Consider the following 18,989-nt stretch of genomic DNA (forward strand, 5'->3'; position numbering starts at 1 on the left):
AAGCACAGCTGTGCGCCACCCAATATGTGGTCCCCAGCTGCGGGTGCAGGGGGACCTGCCCTGTCCCACAGCATTCCAGGGAGAGGATTGCTTTCTCCTACTGTGGACTGCACCCCTGACCTAGCCACTGAGCCTGGGGCTGGCTCCCCTCTTCCCCAGGTGCACCATATGGGCAGCCAGCCCCAGTCCCCTGTCTGGAGAAAGCCCCTCAGTTAGAGATTGGCTCTTTCTCCTTCCTGATCCATGTTTTTGTTTTGTTTTGTTTTTTTCTTGTCCAGATACAGTCCTAAGCTTCCTCAGCCACTCTTGCTCTTCCCTTTGTCTCTCCACAGAAGGGGATCCCTCCCCTCCTTCGTTTTCTCTCTCTGGGTTTGCAATCATGCACCTATGGCCCATCAGATTGTCCCAGTGGGTGCCTGGAAGCATGACTGTCTCTTTTCCTCCCAGACTCTCAGAGTTCAAAGTCCTTTAGCTTCAGCACTGGTTTGTTTGTGAGATGAGGGAACTTCGGATCCCCGTTTCCCTACCATGTCGGCCCCTCCCCTCTTTTCTCCCATTTTGTAGCCTGCCTTTTAGTTTTGTTGATTGTTTCCCTCACTGTGCAGAAGCTTTTTATCTTGATGAAGTCTCCATAGTTCATGTTTGCTTTTGTTTCCCTTGCCTTCAGCAACTTGTCCAGTAAGAATTTGTTGCAGTGGAGGTCAAAGAGGTTCCTGTCTGGGTTTTCCTCGAGGATTTTGATTGTTTCCTGTCTCACGTTTAAGTCTTTCATCCATTTGAATTTATTTTTGTGTATTGTGTAAGAAAGTAGTCCTGTTTCATTCTTGTGCATGTTAGTATCCAGCTTTCCCAGTACCATTTTTTTCCGGTGGAGTATAGTTGACCATATAGTTGTGGGTCCATTTTGGGGGTTCTGTTCTGTTCCATTGATCTGTGTGTCTGTTTTTGTGCCAGTACCATACTGTCTCAAGGACTACAGATTTGTAATACAGCTAGAAATCCAGAATGATGATGCCTCCAGTTTTATTTTTCTTTTTCAGGATTGCTTTGGCTATTCAAGGTCTTTTGTGGTTCCATACAAATTTTAGGATTGTTTGTTCTAGCTCTGCAAAATATGCTGGTGGTATTTTGACAGGGATTGTATTAAATGTGTAGATTGCTTTGAGTAGTGTAGACATTGTAACAGTGTTCTAATCCATGAGCGTAGAATGTTTTTCCATTCCTTTGTGTCCTCTTTAATTTCTTTCATAAGTCTCCTATAGTTTTCAGAGTATAAATCTTTTACCTCTTCGGTTAGGTTTATTCCTAGTTATCTTATGTTTTTTTGTGCAATTGCAAATGGGAATGATTTCTTGATTTCTTTTTCTGCTGCTTCATTGTTGGCATATAGAAATGCAAGAGATTTCTATATGTTGATTTTATGTCTTGCAACTTTGCTGAGTTCATGTATTCTAGCAATTTTTTTGGTGGTCTTTCATGTTTTCTAACAGAATATCATGTTGTTTGCAAATGTGTGTCTCAAATTTTATATCTGATGATCAGAAAAATTTGAAACCAGAGAGTCTAATATTTTACAAACTTTTTAGGACAATTTTTTTGATTTGTATGTGGGGAGCAATTATGCAGTGCTTTAAAAAAGTAGACCGGGAACCATGAGACTGGGGTTCTTAGCTCTGGAGTTTTATGTTTCTTACTTCATCTTCTTGGCTTATGTTCCTCATTTTAAAATGACATCATAAGATGTCATGAAATGACATGAAACCATAAGATGGTTTTATTTATTGGATTTTTGTGTGATTTCTGTAATATTGTTGAAAGGATATTTTTGTAAATAGATAAAGTGTAATATATCCTGTTTTTATAAAGAATGGATACTTTGCTTTCTAGTTCAAACAAAAGTTAATGCTTAAATAATGACAGTAATTTACTAAAATTAAAATTTTAAGGCAATATGATACAAAGGAGGAGTAATTCTCTTAGTTCTGTGCTAATAAACTAGGGCCCACAATACACATTTGTCACCAAACCTGAAGCTTTAAGGGTAAAATAAATGGGTTTATTAGTAAAAACTTTTTTTGCTTGCTAATTTTCAGCCCCAGGAAGTAATCTCCCCTTTTCTCCAATTTGATTAGTATAGAGTTAGTATTAGTCCCTTACCCCTAAGAAAGCAGCTCTTCAATTTATCAATTTTATTTTTAAAATATTCAATTTTTTTTAGTGTTTATTTAGAGAGAGAACACATAAGTGGGGGAGGAGTAGAAAGAGAGAGAGGGACAGAATCCATCCAGGCTCTGCACTATCAGTGCAAGGTCCTGTGTGGGATTCAATCCTAAGAACCAGATCATGACCCAAGCTGAAATCAAGAGTTAGTCACTTAACTGACTGAGCCACCCAGGCGTCCCTAAAATATTCCAGTAGTTTTAATGTATTAATTGTATTCAACCTTGATTGATATTTTTCTCATTCTTTGCTTGGGTTTATTTTACTCCTCTCTTGCTACTTTCTGAGCTGAAAATGTTTTTCCTTTATTCTCTTTTTTTGTTGTTGTTTAGGAAAGAGAGTTTGCTCAAAAATGAGTTTGTCTCATAGTTAAGCTTTTGTCATAGCTCATTAGTTTTCATTACATAATAGTATAACTAGTATTAGTCACTAAGTACTTAGTAATTGCAATTTTTATTAACTTCAACCAAGAGTCATTTTAGGTTAGTGCGTTTTAAGTCAAACAAGCAAGAATAATAAAAAATACACTGTAGTTACTTGTTTTGCATGATCTTTAGCAAATGTGGATTAATTTCTTCAAGGGGGAGCAAAGTAAATGAGTAAAACTAAAATATAAATCATGAGTTTTCAAAGAGAGATATCTGCTCTCTCATATATTTGTCAGTGTATTCACTGGAATAAGAGCTATATCACTTTTAACTGTCACTGAGTAGGTTGGTTTTGTAAAAACTGTAAAAATCAGGGGTGCCTGGGTGGCTCAGTCAGTTAAGCCTCTGACTTCAGCTCAGGTCATGACCTCATGGTTCATCTTTGAACCCCACATCGAGCTCTGTGCTGACAGCTCAGAGCCTGGAGCCTGCTTTGGATTCTGTCTTCCCCTCTCTCTCTTTCCCCCCTGCCCCCCGCTCATGCTCTGTCTCTCTCTCAAAAATAAACATTAAAAAAAAATTTTTAAAGGTATAGGAGGGCAAAGACAGGGTAGAAAAAAATCCAGCTCTGATCTTTAGTTTTTTAAATTGTCCTTAATGTTTATTTATTTTAGAGAGAGAAGGAGGGAAGGTGAAAGGGGGAGGGGCAGAGAGAGAGAGGAAGACACAGAATCCAAAGCAGGCTCCAGGCTCTGAGCTGTCAGCACAGAGCCTGATGCAGGGTTAAAATTCATGAACCGTGAGGTCATGACCTGAGCTAAAGTCACTTAACTGACTGAGCCACCCAGGTGCCCCATGCCCTCCTATATCTTCATGAACATAGCAGTGAAACAGTACTTGAGTGAGACATGTTTTGGTATATTTGTGTCATTGTTTGGCCAATATTCCTGTTTCCTTTCCCCTCCGTGGAAAAGAGTAAGGGTACCTCTTGCCCCACTGATGTTGGGCTTGACCTCATGGCTTACTTTGGCTGATGAGATGTGAAGAAACGTAATGTATACCATGTCTGAGCATAAGCATTGTCCATGGTCGTGTTCCTTTCTCTTCAACGAGAACAGGATGCACCAGGTGCTCTTTGTGCCTAGGACCCTGAATGGTAAGGCACACAGAGCAGACCTGAACCTGATCCACAGTCTAGAGCATTGTTAGGTATGATCTTTCTATATCAGATTTGTTGAGGGTTTTATGATGAAAGGATGTTGTATTTTTTTTAAATGCTTTTTCTGCATCTATTGAGATGATCATCATATGATCTTTATCTTTCATTCTGTTTTTTTTTTTTTCCAACGTTTTTTATTTATTTTTGGGACAGAGAGAGACAGAGCATGAACGAGGGAGGGGCAGAGAGAGAGGGAGACACAGAATCGGAAACAGGCTCCAGGCTCCGAGCCATCAGCCCAGAGCCTGACGCGGGGCTCGAACTCCCGGACCGCGAGATCGTGACCTGGCTGAAGTCGGACGCTTAACCGACTGCGCCACCCAGGCGCCCCTCTTTCATTCTGTTAATGTGATGTATCTCATTGATTTAAGTATGTTGAACCATCTTGATTCCCAGTGATAATTTCTACTTGGTCATGGTATATAATTTTTTTAATGAGTTCTTGAATTCAGTTTGCTAATATTTGTTGAGAACTTGTGCCTGTCTTTTCAGAAGGTCCATAGTTTTCTACCCATGTGGCATCATTATCTAGCTTTGGCATCACGGTAATGCTGGCCTCATACAATCAGTTTAGAAGTGTTTCCTGCTCTTCTATTTTTTGGAAAATAGTGAAAAGTATTAGCAGTAACTCTAAATATTTGGTAGAATTCCCAGTTAAGTAAGACATCTGGTCATGGGGTTTCATGAATCAGGAAGCTTTTGATAACTGATTCAATCTCTTAATGTGTGCTTAGATTTTCTTTTTCTGTGTCTTTAGGAAATTATCCAGTTCTTCTAGGTTATCTAATTTGTTGGCATATAATTATTCAGAGTAGTCTCTTATCCTATTTATTTTGATAGGGTCTGTTGTAATTTCTTTTTTGAGTCTTCTGTCTCATTCTCACTTAAGAGTTGTAAATTTTGTTAATCTTCGCAAAAAAACAGCTCTTAGTTTCGTTACTCTTTTCTATTGCTTTTCTGGTTTCCATTTGATCTTTGATCTTTATTATTTGATCTTTATTATTTCCTTCCTTCTGCTAACTTTAAGCTTAATTTGTTCTTTTTCCAGTTTCTTGAGGTATAAAGTTAGGCTGTTTATATATGACCTTTCTCATTTTCATTTTTTAATATGTGCATCTATCATCTATAAACTTGTCTCTGAACTAGTTTTGAAGCATTCCGTTGGGTGTGTTTTGTTTCCATTTTCATTTGTGTTGAGACATTCTTTGATTTCCTTTGTTTTTTAATGGGGTATAATTGACATGTAACATTATATTAGTTTCAGGTGTACAGTGTAAAGATTTTATATTTATATATATTGTGGAATAATCACCACACTAAGTCCAGTTAACATCTACCACCACGCATGATTGTAAAATTTTCTTGTGATAAAAATTTTAAGGTCTAATCTCTTAGTAAATTTCAAATATGCAGTGCAGTATTAGGAACTGTAGTCACTGTGTTCTACATTACATCTCCATTTCTCTCTCTCTCTCCTCCTTCTGGGACCCCTGTCATGCAAATGTTTACTTGATGTTCTCCTATAAAAATCCCTTAATTTAGGTTCACTATTTTTCCATTCTTTTTAATTAATTTATTTATTATTTACTTACTTATTTTTTGCTGTTCTGGTTGGTGAGTTCCTATGCCCTGTGTTCGAGTTCACTGAACCTTTCTTCTGTTTCATGCTATTTAATCCCTCTTGTGTATTTTTCAGTTCAGCTATTTAATTCTTTAGCACTTTCATTTCGTACTTTCTAATATTATCCCTTTGTTGAAGTTTTCACTTTTTTATCCATTCTTCTGAGTTTTGTGACCATATTTAAGATTATTAATTTCAGCTCTTTATCAGGTAAGTTACTATCTCCATTTTATTTGACTCTCTGTTGGTTTCTATGCATTAGATGAAACAACCATCTCTCCCCGTCTTGAATGGTTGGCCTTATACAGGAGCCGAACCTTAAAACTCAACCCTGCCCTAGCTTTTGGCTGTCTGTTAAGATTATTTTTAATGTTTATTTTTTAGAGAGAGAGGGAAAGCAGGAGAGGGGCAGAGAGAGAGAGAGAGAGAGAGAGGGACAGATGATCTGAAGCAGGCTCTGCACTGACAGCAGTGAGCCCAAGCCCAATGTGGGATTCAAACTTAACAAACTGTGAGATCATGACCTGAGCCAAAGTCGGATGCTCAACCAACTGAGCCACTCAGGCACCCTCTATTTTATTTTTAATAGATCCCTGTAGTTGGGGTATTCCAAATAGTTATACAAAGCAAGAGAGAGCCTCCATCAGCACCTAGATTCAGGCTGATAAACCAGAGCCTTAGTTAGGCAGTAGCTTTAAAAAAAAATTTTTTTAAACGTTTATTTATGTTTGAGACAGAGAGAGACAGAGCATGAACGGGGGAGGGTCAGAGAGAGGGAGACACAGAATCTGAAACAGGCTCCAGGCTCTGAGTTGTCAGCACAGGGCCGATGCAAGGCCTGAACTCAGGGATGGCGAGATCATGACCTGAGCCGAAGTCGGCCGCTTAACCGACTGAGCCACCCAGGTGCCCCAGGCAGTAGCTTTTTAAAGAATACAAATAAATACAGTCCAGTGGGACCACAGACGTGAGACCCACCAGTCATCAGAGCCAGGCAATCTGGATATGTTGCCTGCATGGCAGTTGTGAAAATTGTAGCACCAGACAAGTTTATTAGCTCCTTTCTGGGAGACTCCACAAGCTGTGAAGCAGAGGGAGAGCGCAAAGACCACATCCTCTCACCTACATTCCCTGAAAGCACTTCTGTATGCTCCAGATGTGTGCCAAACCTGAAATCTTTCCCTAAGGCCGAAGCTCCAGGACAAGCAAGTCTGCCTTTTTTTTTGACAGAATGGGGCTGTGTTTCAGTCTGCTGTGTGCTGTGCCACGAAGTACCTGTGCCACCAAGTCTCTGGTTAGTGCATTTCTGGGAGACTCCAGAACTCCAGCACTGCTGCTACCAGAGCCAGGCATTCAAGGGTTATCCTCTTGGTTGCAGCTGCAAAAATCAGGGCACCAGACACATGTAAGAGGCCCCCTCTAAGAGATGCTGATGCTCTGAAGTGCAGCAGAGGGAGAACCAGAGATAGTGCCTGGCCCTCTGAGGGCCCAGGAAAGGTTTACAGTCAGCCCGTAAATGTGTTTAATTAGAAGCCTGCCTCTCAGATTGCAGTGATGACAAACTATTAGGCTTCTTTTACAAAAAGACTGAGCTCCTAGTTGTTACCTGTTGCTATGCCAAAGAGGTGGTATCTGTTTAAGAATTATTTTTCTGTGTGTTACAGTCCTGTGGCATTTGTGAGCATTAACTCCACTGGCCAGCACAGCCAGGTGATGTGGAGGTGTCCCCTGGAAGCAGCTGTACAAATCAAGCCACCAGCCAAGAACTTAAGTTCCTTTCTTGAAGATAAGGGCAGGGGCATATTCTGAAATTTGATGTTCTACTGCAAGGCAGATGGAGAACGTAAATACTGCATCCACTGAGCAATTCTCTGGATATCTATAAATGTGCCAAATCAGAAGCCTTAGGTCAAACCCTCTGGTCAGAGCTCCTGGACAAGCAAATAGGCTTCTTTCTCCATTTGGGACTGGGTTTCAGTCTGCTATCAATACTCTCCCAGGGGAGTGCCAGTCTGCCAAGAACTGCCTCTCTGATTGTTGTGTTCCTGGGTCCCTTAAGATGATAAGCTCCTTGTTCTTGAGAGCCAGGTGATCAAGGGGTGTTTCCTGAGTGGCAGACACAAAAACTGGGTCACCAGACATAAAAACCGGGATACCAGACATGGGTAAAAGCTCTCCTTTAGGAGATACTGGTGTTCTAGAGCACAACAGAGAGAGAGATCAGGAAGAATTCACCCACCGGCCTTCTTCCCCAGAGAGTATTCCCATAGGCCCCTGCCTCTCAGATCAATGCTTTAACATTAGCAAATGAGTCTCTTTGACATAAAGTCTGGGCACCTTTCAAAGAACTGTTTCTGTGCTGGGCCCCGGGGCAGGTGAGTCGGCACGTGAATCTTTTAAGAACCATCAGTCTGATGGGTATGAACCCTGTTGGTCTTCAAAGCCAGATGTTTTGGGGACTCCTCTGTCAGGTGGCAGTCTTAAAAGTGGGATACCCAATGTGGGATCAAACACTTTGCTTCTCTGGGAGAAGCTCCAGCTTTTGAATCCCCTTCTGATTATGGATCGGGGGTGGGTTTATCATAAGATTGTCTCAGTCTTTCCTATATACTTTGATATGGTTTTTCCCATGTTTGCCAGATGTGAAGAGCTCATGCTGCCAGGTTTTAGGGTTTTTTTTTTCCAGAGGAAATTATTCCATAGATATAGCTATAGATATAGTGTGTCCATGTTAGGTGAGTGTAGGATCTTCTTCCTACGTCACTATCTTGAATTGGAACCGTTTTTTATTTTCTTTCCCTACTAGAGTTAACATTTATATCAAATAAATTATAAAGTAAAACTACAAAGAAACAAAAATATTTAACACTCACAGAGACACAATTTTGTAAAGAGGAAAGTTAACCATAATTAGCATAAGTACAATAAATTATATCTGTTGATATTTTAGGGGAAAGTATTACCAGAAGAAACACAAAAATACTTTTAAAATACAGCATCATTGTCACAGCACATGGAAACATTGCCATAAAAAATTAACGATTTTTGCTTAATTTTTCAGCCCTCTTTGAATTTATATTCTGAAATTTGATGTTCTACTGCAATTCCACTTCAGCATGGAGTATCTTTTCCATCTCTTCAAGTTTTACATGCATCCTTAAAGCTGAAGTGTATCCATTGTTGGTACCAAATACTTGGGTCTTAGTTTTTATCCAGCCAGCCAGAGTGCCTTTTGATTGGTGAATTCAAACCACTTATGTTTAGAGTGATTTTTTAGTAAGTCCTTAACCATTAATAGCTTTTATATTTCCATTATTTCTTTTTACCTCTCTTTCTGCCTACCTTTGTAAATTGGTTATTTTTCATGGTGGTATGTTCTGTTTCCTCCTTTGTCAATTTGCTGTGGGTTTTGTCTTATTATTGATGTTCCAATTGACCTCCTGTTTTTTTCTTTAACAACTTATTGTTGCTGTATTTATTTTTCCTGCTTTTCCTCTGACTTTTATACTGTAGTTGAAGAGTTGACACACCATCCTAATATAGAGTTACAGTTTTCTAAGGTATATTTTTACTTTTACCTAGTGTGTTGTGTACTTTTGAATGTTTTTATGTGGCTTATTAGCATGTCTTCGTTTTAGCTTGAAGAACTCTTTATCAGGTTGCTTGCAAGGCAGATTTAGTGGTGGTGAACTTTATTTCATTGGTCTGGGAAAGCCTTTATTTCCTCTTCATATCTGAAGGGAAACTTTGCCAGATTAAATATTCTTGGCTGACAAGTTTTTGTCTTTCAACACTTCAAATATGTCATCATGCTCTCTCCTGGCCAGTAGATGTTCTGCAGAGAAATACACTGATAGCCTAATGGGAATTCCTACGTAAGTTACATTTTTTTTTAAATTGGATGTCTTTAATATGCTTTATTATTTGTGACAGTTATGTCTTATAGAAGGTCATTGGGTATTGAGATAAAAGGGTTATCTATTAGTTGGTAGACTTGGACATACATAACTTTCCTCAGGTTTGGGAAGTTCTCAGCTTTTTAAAAATTTATTTATAAACTCTGCCCCCTTCTCTGTCTCTTCTGAAATCCTGATTTATTCTGATATTTGCCTCCTTTATGGATAATCACCACTCACATAGGCTTTCTTCACTTTTTTTTAACTCTAATTTCTCTCTTTTGTGTTATTTCAAAATTCTTATTCTCTGTGTCAATTATTCTTTCTTCTGTGTGATGGGCCTTGTTATATATGCTCTCTGTTTTATTGAATTATCAGCTCCAGAATTTGTTCTGTTTCTATAATTTCATTCTCTGTGGTAAAAAAACATTTTGTTTGTATTTTTAATTCCTGACTTCATTGAATTGTCTTTCTGAATTTTCTTAGAACTTGTTGAGTTTCTTCATTATAGCTATCTTAAATTCTTTATCAGTTAGATCAGAATACCCTGTGCCTGTGAGCTTGATTGCTGAAGAATATAATTTTCTCTTAGTAATGCCCTGTTTCCTTGAATTTTCATAACCTTTGTAGATATTTATTGGTGCTTTCACATTTGAAGTAGAAGATACCTCCTTAATTCTGCTTACTGTCTTCAGATGGGGTATTATGTTCTATAGTATTGTTACTGTATTTTTCCTCTGTGTTTTTGAAGAAACCTTCTCGTCATCTTGTTCCTCCTTTGGGGCAGTTTTCTAAAGCTTTTAGGTTTTCTCTGGTTCTTATAATTTACCAGACTACAAGCATTTCTTTTGTTTTCTAGAAGGTGGCACTATAGCTCAAGTTTGTGCTGTCTACTAGAGACTACTCTCACGGTGGCACTTGAGAATCCTGCACAAGGAACTAACAGACCTCGAGGGGAGGTGTGGGTTTAGCACTGGGTGCTCCCACAGACCCAGTAGGATGATCCCAGGAGTGGTACTTCTTGTCAAGCACAGTCCTTCTCACACCATTTGAAATTCTTACCTGCTTCTTTTCCAGTATCCTCCCAACTTCCAGTTATAGAGCTCCCACCTTAGTACTCCATGTGCTGAAGCAGAAAATGGATTTCTCTAGTTGCCGTAAGTAGGCAGTCACTGATTTCTTTTCCCTTGCAGGAGAGGTCACTGCCACCAGATAAATCAGCACCCTTCAGTGTTTTCTTAGCCTGGAACGTTTCTCTTACTGCTTCTTCTGCAACCAAACTCCTATATTTTTCCCTTTAGGGTAGTGTGCTAGAGTCTGCCTTAGGGAAGTCTAGACTCAGGAGCATGTTCTCTCTCTGATGTGTGAGTGCCTGTTCAGATCTGCACTCACCCGATTTTTGTCCCATAGTGGCAAGAGGGGTCTAGGCAGTTTGGCTACCTTCTCTGGTTCCCCAGCTCTTACAGAGGTTGGTTTGTCTCTTACTGGCTGCACTGGTGGGTGAGACTCCTGCCAGGTTCTTTGGAGTAAGGTGATAGGTCTGAAAACACCCACGAGGGTGCTTTGGTTTATGTATGAATGTCAAATCTTTTGATTAAAAAGGGGGATAAGTAGGAGAAACATTTTATGCCAGCATGTTGCTGACCTCACCAGGACTGTCAGATGTTCACTTTAGAATGTTCACTTTGGCTGCAGGGTGGAGAGGAGCTGGAGAGGTCAGAAGTAGAAACCTGAAATGAAGAAACATTCATGATTCTTACTCCATAATCTAAAGCATTGCATTTCATTTTATTTATAGTATTCTATCATTTATAAGGTTATTTTAGCATTGGTCTAATAGGATTTTCCCATTGAATGAGAAATAGTAACTAGGTTACATCATTAAACCTACAAAGTGATATTATAATTAAAAAGTTTGAAATATATGAGGGGAAAATGAAAATATTATATATTTATCAATAATGGCTTTTTTAATTACTGTAAATATATTGAGCTATACTTTACAAAAGAAGGAAGGATGTCATTTGTATCTGACATAGGCTGTTTGCTTAATATGGTACCCTTTATTTATAAAATGAAAACTTAGAAAATACAACATTCCATCTAAAGGGAGAATTACCCAAGGTAACATTACATAAGAATACCTATATCCTTACCAATCTGCTTTCATTGAAGTTAAAAAGCAAATACCAGAGCTACTGAAAACTATGACTATCCTAGCAATACTTACAACACACAGAATTGAATTTGATCTTAATGATAAAACTTCCTATTAATAAAATGAAGTCTCGATAATATTATACAATGTAGGGAATATTTTCATTAAATGCTATCTGACTTTAAACTTCTGTGACAATTGTTAGCACTGATTTATGTAAAATTCATTTTACTTTAATTGGGTAATTGAAAACAAAGGCACTTTATATTGCAGTAGCATAGAAATTTATTTTTATTTTTACATAGAGAGCAAGAAGCTCAAGCAGACCCCATGCTCACTCAGCATGGAGCCCAATGTGTGGCTTGACCCCATCACCCTGGGTGGGATCATAGCCTGAACCAAAATCAAGAGTTGGATGCTCAACTGGCCAACCCACCCAGACACCCCCTAGAAGTTTCTAATTACGTGCATGCTTCATAGAGACCAAACCCTAAAGTTAAGATAAACATTTTGATGTTATTCAATTGTCATAAAGATGTTTAAGGACTACTGATAAGTCAGTAAAATTAGTAATGAAAGTGAAAATTTTCACATTATTTGATACTCACATCTTAAGTACTAGTTGGAAGTAGCATTCAAAATGGCTTTGCTAGCCATAATTAGTTTTTTAAAATTTGTATATAAGTAATGTTTTTCAGTTTACAAAATGATTGTTCTGTGCACAGTATTTAAAAAATACTTTTGGTTATGGTTGAGATCTATCTATAAACCATTATCAACAAGCATTCATAGTACTAGCACATATTATTTTTTCAGTAATTTTGGAATAAATCCTTCGAGTAATAGTACACATATGTAGATTATTTTGTGAAATATTGTTTTAATGATAGAAGACTTTGTTATTTAAAGATACCTGCTATTAGGACGCTTGGGTGACTCAGTCGGTTAAGCATATGACCCTTGATCTCTGCTCAAGTCATGATCTCATGGTTTATGAGTTTGACACCCTTGTGGGGCTCTGCACTGACGGCGTGGAGACTGCCTGGGATTCTCTCTCTCTCCCCCTCCCCCACTCTGTCTCTCAAAATAAATAAACTTTAAAAAGATATTTTCTATTGACTCCATTTAAATGTAAACTTAGTTGGTCATACCTGGGAACAGAATCCATCCAGATTTTTCTGGACCATGTTCTTTTAAAAAAACCTATGTCTGGATGTAGAATATATCCCTATTCTTTATAAGAAATATAGGAAGACATATTGGATGGTGGTCGGACATTTGGGTTCTGAATTCAGATTGCCCATTTTGACTCCAAGTGTCTGACTCACTTAGTAACTACTTTAGAGAGTCATGAGAATGGAGGTAAAAAGTATAAACTGTTGAGCATATTATTTCACAGTAACAACATTGACTAAGAGCTTTCTCCCTTAGAATTCTCTGTTGACTACTTATTGAACATAAATGTTATCTTAAATTAATGAAAGTATATTCCACGTTTTAATAACCCTTTTTACATTATAAATAATTTCTCTAATCAATTTTTTGTTTTAGGTCACTTTTCACATCGAGCCATATAGCAATCGGGATGATCAAAACATGTACAAAAATGTCAAATATATTATAGACAAGTGAGTTTCTTCTGTGTTTATAATTATTTTTTATGAGCCAGTGATAATTACAGTTATAAGAAGAGTAAATTTAAATGTATTTGAGAGATTTGAATGAGTTATGATCTGATACATTAAAACTAATCATTTTGAGGAATATTTATGAAATTCCTTATAATTCACTTTCTGTGTAAATTGTTCACTTTACTGTTTATTAAGCTGTTTATGATTTCTCATATCGTATAAATGATATAAAATATTTTAAATTGATGTTATTAAACCACAAATATTGAGTTTTGTCTAATTATTAAACATGAACTGCTTCTCTATCAGTGGACTCACATCTAATATTTATATTTAATCTGATTATAAGGAAACATTTATTAATTTTGTTCAAGGATTTTACTGATGAGAACTGTGACAGATACTATATACTCTTTAAAAGAAACTCGTCAGCAACAGGGAGACATTGATTACTAGTAGGAAGCAGTTGACATATTCATATAGAAAATGGGCTTCTTATGGTATTGGTCATTATTTGTAAACCTCAATATAAGATAATTAATTTGTTGTTAGGTAATGTCTTCATGTATCCAGTATCTCATTTTTCTAATCTGCAAAATTGAAAATACTTTTTTAGTCATTACCCATAATACAACTGATCCCCCTCAAAGTGAACAATGTGCTTATTAAAATGCATGCATTACCGGGGCGCCTGGGTGGCGCAGTCGGTTAAGCGTCCGACTTCAGCCAGGTCACGATCTCGCGGTCCGGGAGTTCGAGCCCCGCGTCAGGCTCTGGGCTGATGGCTCAGAGCCTGGAGCCTGTTTCCGATTCTGTGTCTCCCTCTCTCTCTGCCCCTCCCCCGTTCATGCTCTGTCTCTCTCTGTCCCCAAAATAAATAAACGTTGAAAAAAAAAAATTAAAAAAAATAAAATGCATGCATTACCTTCATTTTCAATATAGAAACAGTTATGGTCTATGGAAAATGAGTTGCAGATATTCATTTCATTTTTACATATTTTTGTATTTTAGGTATGGAAGTCATCCAGCCTTTTATAGGTACAAGACTAAGACTGGCAATGCCCTTCCTATGTTTTATATCTATGATTCCTATATCACAAAGCCTGAAAAATGGGCCAATCTGTTAACCACCACAGGGTCTCAAAGCATTCGCAATTCTCCTTATGATGGACTGTTCATTGCACTTCTAGTAGAAAGCAAACATAGGTATGATATTCTACAAGGTGGTTTTGATGGAATTTACACATATTTTGCCACAAACGGCTTTACTTACGGCTCATCCTATGAGAACTGGGCAGGGCTAAAATTTTTTTGTGATCAGTTCAACCTACTGTTTATCCCAAGTGTGGGCCCAGGATACATAGACACCAGCATCCGTCCGTGGAACGCTCAAAATACTCGGAACCGAATCAGCGGGAAGTACTATGAAACTGCCCTGGGTGCCGCACTCCATGCCCACCCCAGTGTAATTTCCATCACCTCTTTTAATGAGTGGCACGAAGGAACTCAGATTGAAAAAGCTGTTCCCAAAAGAACCAGTAATACGGTATACCTAGATTACCGGCCTCATAAACCAAGTCTTTATCTAGAACTAACTCGCAAGTGGTCTGAAAAATACAGTAAGGAAAGAGCTGCTTATGCATTCGATCATGAGCTGCCTCTTTCTTAATGCATTTATAATTCTAGAAATCAATAAACATTTTTTGTTTTAGGAATAACTGTCAATCAGTATACACTGATACACTTAATAAAAAGAATTTGTTCTTTTTTAAAAATGGTAATGTCATCATTGCCACCCTTCACAATGCTGCACTGAAAAAATGAGAGAAAAGTGCACAATGTTCTGAATTTGCAGTTAAAATTCTACTTTGGTACTTTCATTTCACAGTAAATGCTTGTGTTACATAATTAGTGCACAGTTACATCAAACTTGTATTCTGGGCCCAAAGAAATAGATTGTGTGCATATTTGGTATGTCTACTGAGGAAAATAAGGCTTAAACGATAGTGTACATGTTTCATGTAGAATTTTTTCAGTGATTCAGTCATCCAGAGTTTGAACACTAAAGTCTCCAATAAAAATACTTAAGGGAATGTAATCATAACATCAGTCTTACTGTGAATCCTATTGTGTGAGGAAGGCCTGCATCATCCTTTGAGGAATTTTGATAAACCATAGCACGCTTGGTGTTTTGTCCGTCTAATGTGTCTGCTTCACATCGATGAATTACAGATTTTAGAAGCTGTGGAAAGTTGTTTCATAAAAGTTAACAATTGCTTATCAGTTATTAAGAAAACATAGTTCACAATTGTTATTCATATTTTAAAATTCAACGTTAATCAGAGACCAACTTGTTAGTATCAATTTTTTTTCTTTCTTACCTGTCATTGGATTTCCTTCTTGTTTTTAGCTATTTTTACCAAAATAGAAAAAATTTACTTAGCATTTTAAGGCCATGGAAGTGAAAATATTTTTATATCTTAAATCCATTCCTACATTTTACTTTTACCAATTTAATGATTGAAATAATCTCATTTAAAATACTTTATTGTATGTAATAACATCCCCATGTAAAAACATCATACATTCATGGTACCTATCACGTGTAATGCTTGTGATCAGTTGTTTGTCATATTGTGACAAATTAATCTACCTGTATGCTAATAATGAATCTTTATTTTTTTTTAATGTTTATTTATTATTGAGAGAGCACGAGCAGGGGAGGGGCAGAGAGAGGAGACTACAGAATCTGAAGCAGGCTCCAGGCTCTGAGCAATTAGCACAGAGCCTGACACAGGGCCCAAACTCACAAACCATGAGATCATGACCTGAGCCGAAGTCGAACACTTAACCGACTGAGCCACCCAGGCGCCCCAACAATGAATCTCTTTAATAATAGAGTATATGTCATTCTCCAGTTCTTATAGTTAATATTTGTAATTAGAAATATAGTAAAAAATATATGCTTACATGAATATTATTTATTAAAGAGAAGCAATTGGGCAGTACTAATCAAAAATACATATAAATCTTCAGGGTTTAGAGATACTCATACAGAAATAAATTAACAACAGTAGAATTAACAGTAGAATTAACAGTAAATTAACAATTTATCATAAAATAGTCCATCAGGTGATGAAATTTATTTTCAATCAGTGATTTTGAAGTAAAATTTCTTTGAAAAGAGGCAAGATTAGTGTTAAACTTATAACTTAATTTGCCATTTCTCAGAATGATCAGACGATGGGAAATTACAATAATAGTAATCCACTTTCTCAGAAAATGACAAGAATAAATCACTATAATGATGTAAGCAAGCATCTTCATAGGACCACTCATACAGATAGAACCTGTGGATTTTTTTTTCTTCTATCCAGTTAGCCACTGTATGCTATCCTAGGGATGAATTCTAAATACATCATGCCTAATAATCACACTGTATTAAATTTTGAAGAATACTACAGAGGAGTTTTTGACATTGCTTGTACTATATATTTGAACCTACTGTGACAGAAAAGTTTTGTGAAATGGTTCTGATTAAGGGAAAGTGGATAAAAACAAGGTCAGCAAATCCTCAACACAAATACCATCACTTCCTATTTTGCTCTCATTGCAGACCTAGATAATCAACAGCATGCTTTACCTCTGAACTTGACCCCATCCAGCCAGTAACAATCAGACTTCAAAGTAAGATAAAACAGATTCTGTCTTCAGTGCAGAAAGTTATTCTCAAGGGAAGAATGTTTGGAATCTGATATAATGGTTTAAGAATTTATATGAACATCGTGTGTCTTTTCACCTGTTAAAAAAATTATTAGGAATCATCTTCAATAATTACCCTCAAAAATGCTCTCAAAACCCTTCCTCAGGTATTCATTACAGCTGCCTGCATCATTTGACTTACAACACAGTTTATATCATTATAATCACAAGTAAATGAGAGCAAAGAACTGATTGCCTAAACTATATAGGTGTAAATTCAATAAACAGTGTAATATATGCAATGCATGAATCATAATTCTTTTATGGTTTAATCAGTCTGTTTTGACTGTATAGAAAATCTTTGTTTTATTGTCCCCTTAAGGACTAATATTGTCAAAAACTGCTGTTATTAGTGTTTAAGTTGTACGTTAACTTTTTTGTTTTGAAATTAAAAAATGACTATTTTGTTATATTAACTTTCATTTAATAAAAGCGTACATGAAATAATATATATAAAAATGTTTCTACTTAATGAAATATTTAATTTCTGATGATTAACAGATGAAAGTAGTATTCATTCAGCACTCTTTATTTTCTGTTTGAAATACGCAACACTCACAAAGTCTATCTTTAACTGCATATACATTTTATATATTTTTTTTCAACGTTTATTTATTTTTGGGACAGAGAGAGACAGAGCATGAACGGGCGAGGGGCAGAGAGAGAGGGGGACACAGAATCGGAAACAGGCTCCAGGCTCTGAGCCATCAGCCCAGAGCCCGACGCGGGGCTCGAACTCACGGACCGCGAGATCGTGACCTGGCTGAAGTCGGACGCTTAACCGACTGCGCCACCCAGGCGCCCCATCTTCATATACATTTTAAATGTAAATTTGCTAAACATGTTTTTTTTATTTGGGAGATGTTTTCTTATTTTTTTTATTCTTTAGGCATAATCATGTTCTAACTCTTATGAAATTGGTCTTACCGTAACAAGCTACCAGAAAGTCTACCAAGTTTATAACCATGCACTTTTCAAACTAATCAGTTACTCAGTTTAAACACGATGACATGTGTGAACTCTATAGTCCCTACAGAAACAGCTCTTAAAACTCTGTATCTAAATTTTGGATTAAGGTCAAACACCCTCATGTCCCATAGTGCAGAAGCAATACTTTATTTATTACTATTAAAGTATAAAGCAATACTTTTAAAGTATAAAGCATATAGTATAAAGGATAAAGTATAAAGCAATACTTTTAAAGTATAAAGCAATACTATTAAAGTATAAAGCAATACTTTATTACTATTAAATACTTTGTTACTTTATTTATTAATAAATAATATTTATTTATTTAGAAAAAGTCCAGTTACTTTCATAAATATCTACAATTTCAAAATGAAAAATGGACCTAGCCACAGCCACAGGCAGAAACGTTTTTTGGCTCACATGTTCTCTGTTTAAAAATAAACTCCAAATTGAATTTTATACTGACTTTGTTACATGTCCACGTAAAGTCTAAATGTTATTGTATGTTTACTGTAAAATTATCATTGAGAATTCAGGTACTACATTGGCTTAATTACAAAGACTCACTTATCCTTAGTCTAAAGAACTTAGTAGTAGTGCTGTTACATTTCAATTATCCGTGGAGAGAGGAACATTTTTCAATGCGATTAGTTTTTGTTGGTTTTACATAATTTAGATTATCAAAAGAATTTAAAAACTAGTAAGCAAATGATCATACATCTAAAATTTACTGAAATTAAAAGAGTAGCACTTTTTATTCTTAGTGTTCTAGATCCCATTTAAAAGCATCTTATATATTAAATTGTAAAAAAATTTAACCATGAATTTAACCATAAAGAGACTTTCAGAAAATACCCATGAAATAAATATCTCATGACATAAAACAATAGTGTACTATTATAATTCTATATACAATTCAACTTATGGTATATGATTGTATCTTCATGCTTTGTGTTTTTGACTTAAAAGAATTGGTTAAAAATCCAAGAAAAGATTGTAAACAACATAAAGTGACACTCTTTAGCTATTCAATCACATTTAAAATTCATTACAATTATATTCGTGCGTAAAAGTATGTTTGAATCAGTTTTATAAAAGCCATTATGAAGACACTCACTCTTTTGATAATATCTAATGTAATGTGA

At 36.6% G+C, this 18,989-nt stretch overlaps 1 protein-coding gene across 1 annotated transcript in view; it reads left to right on the forward strand.

Moving 5' to 3' along the window:
- Positions 1 to 14,888, forward strand: part of MANEA (mannosidase endo-alpha) — a 63,743-nt gene extending 48,855 nt beyond the window's left edge. Inside the window, exons 4-5 of the mRNA XM_030315991.2 lie at positions 13,034 to 13,110; positions 14,125 to 14,888. Of these exons, the coding sequence (XP_030171851.1) occupies positions 13,034 to 13,110; positions 14,125 to 14,782 (735 nt within the window). The 3' untranslated portion in view covers positions 14,783 to 14,888. The remainder of the gene's footprint in view (positions 1 to 13,033; positions 13,111 to 14,124) is intronic.
- Positions 14,889 to 18,989: the final 4,101 nt, after the last annotated feature.

This window comes from Lynx canadensis, chromosome B2, assembly GCF_007474595.2.
Source record: "Lynx canadensis isolate LIC74 chromosome B2, mLynCan4.pri.v2, whole genome shotgun sequence".
NCBI classification, from domain to species: domain Eukaryota; kingdom Metazoa; phylum Chordata; class Mammalia; order Carnivora; family Felidae; genus Lynx; species Lynx canadensis.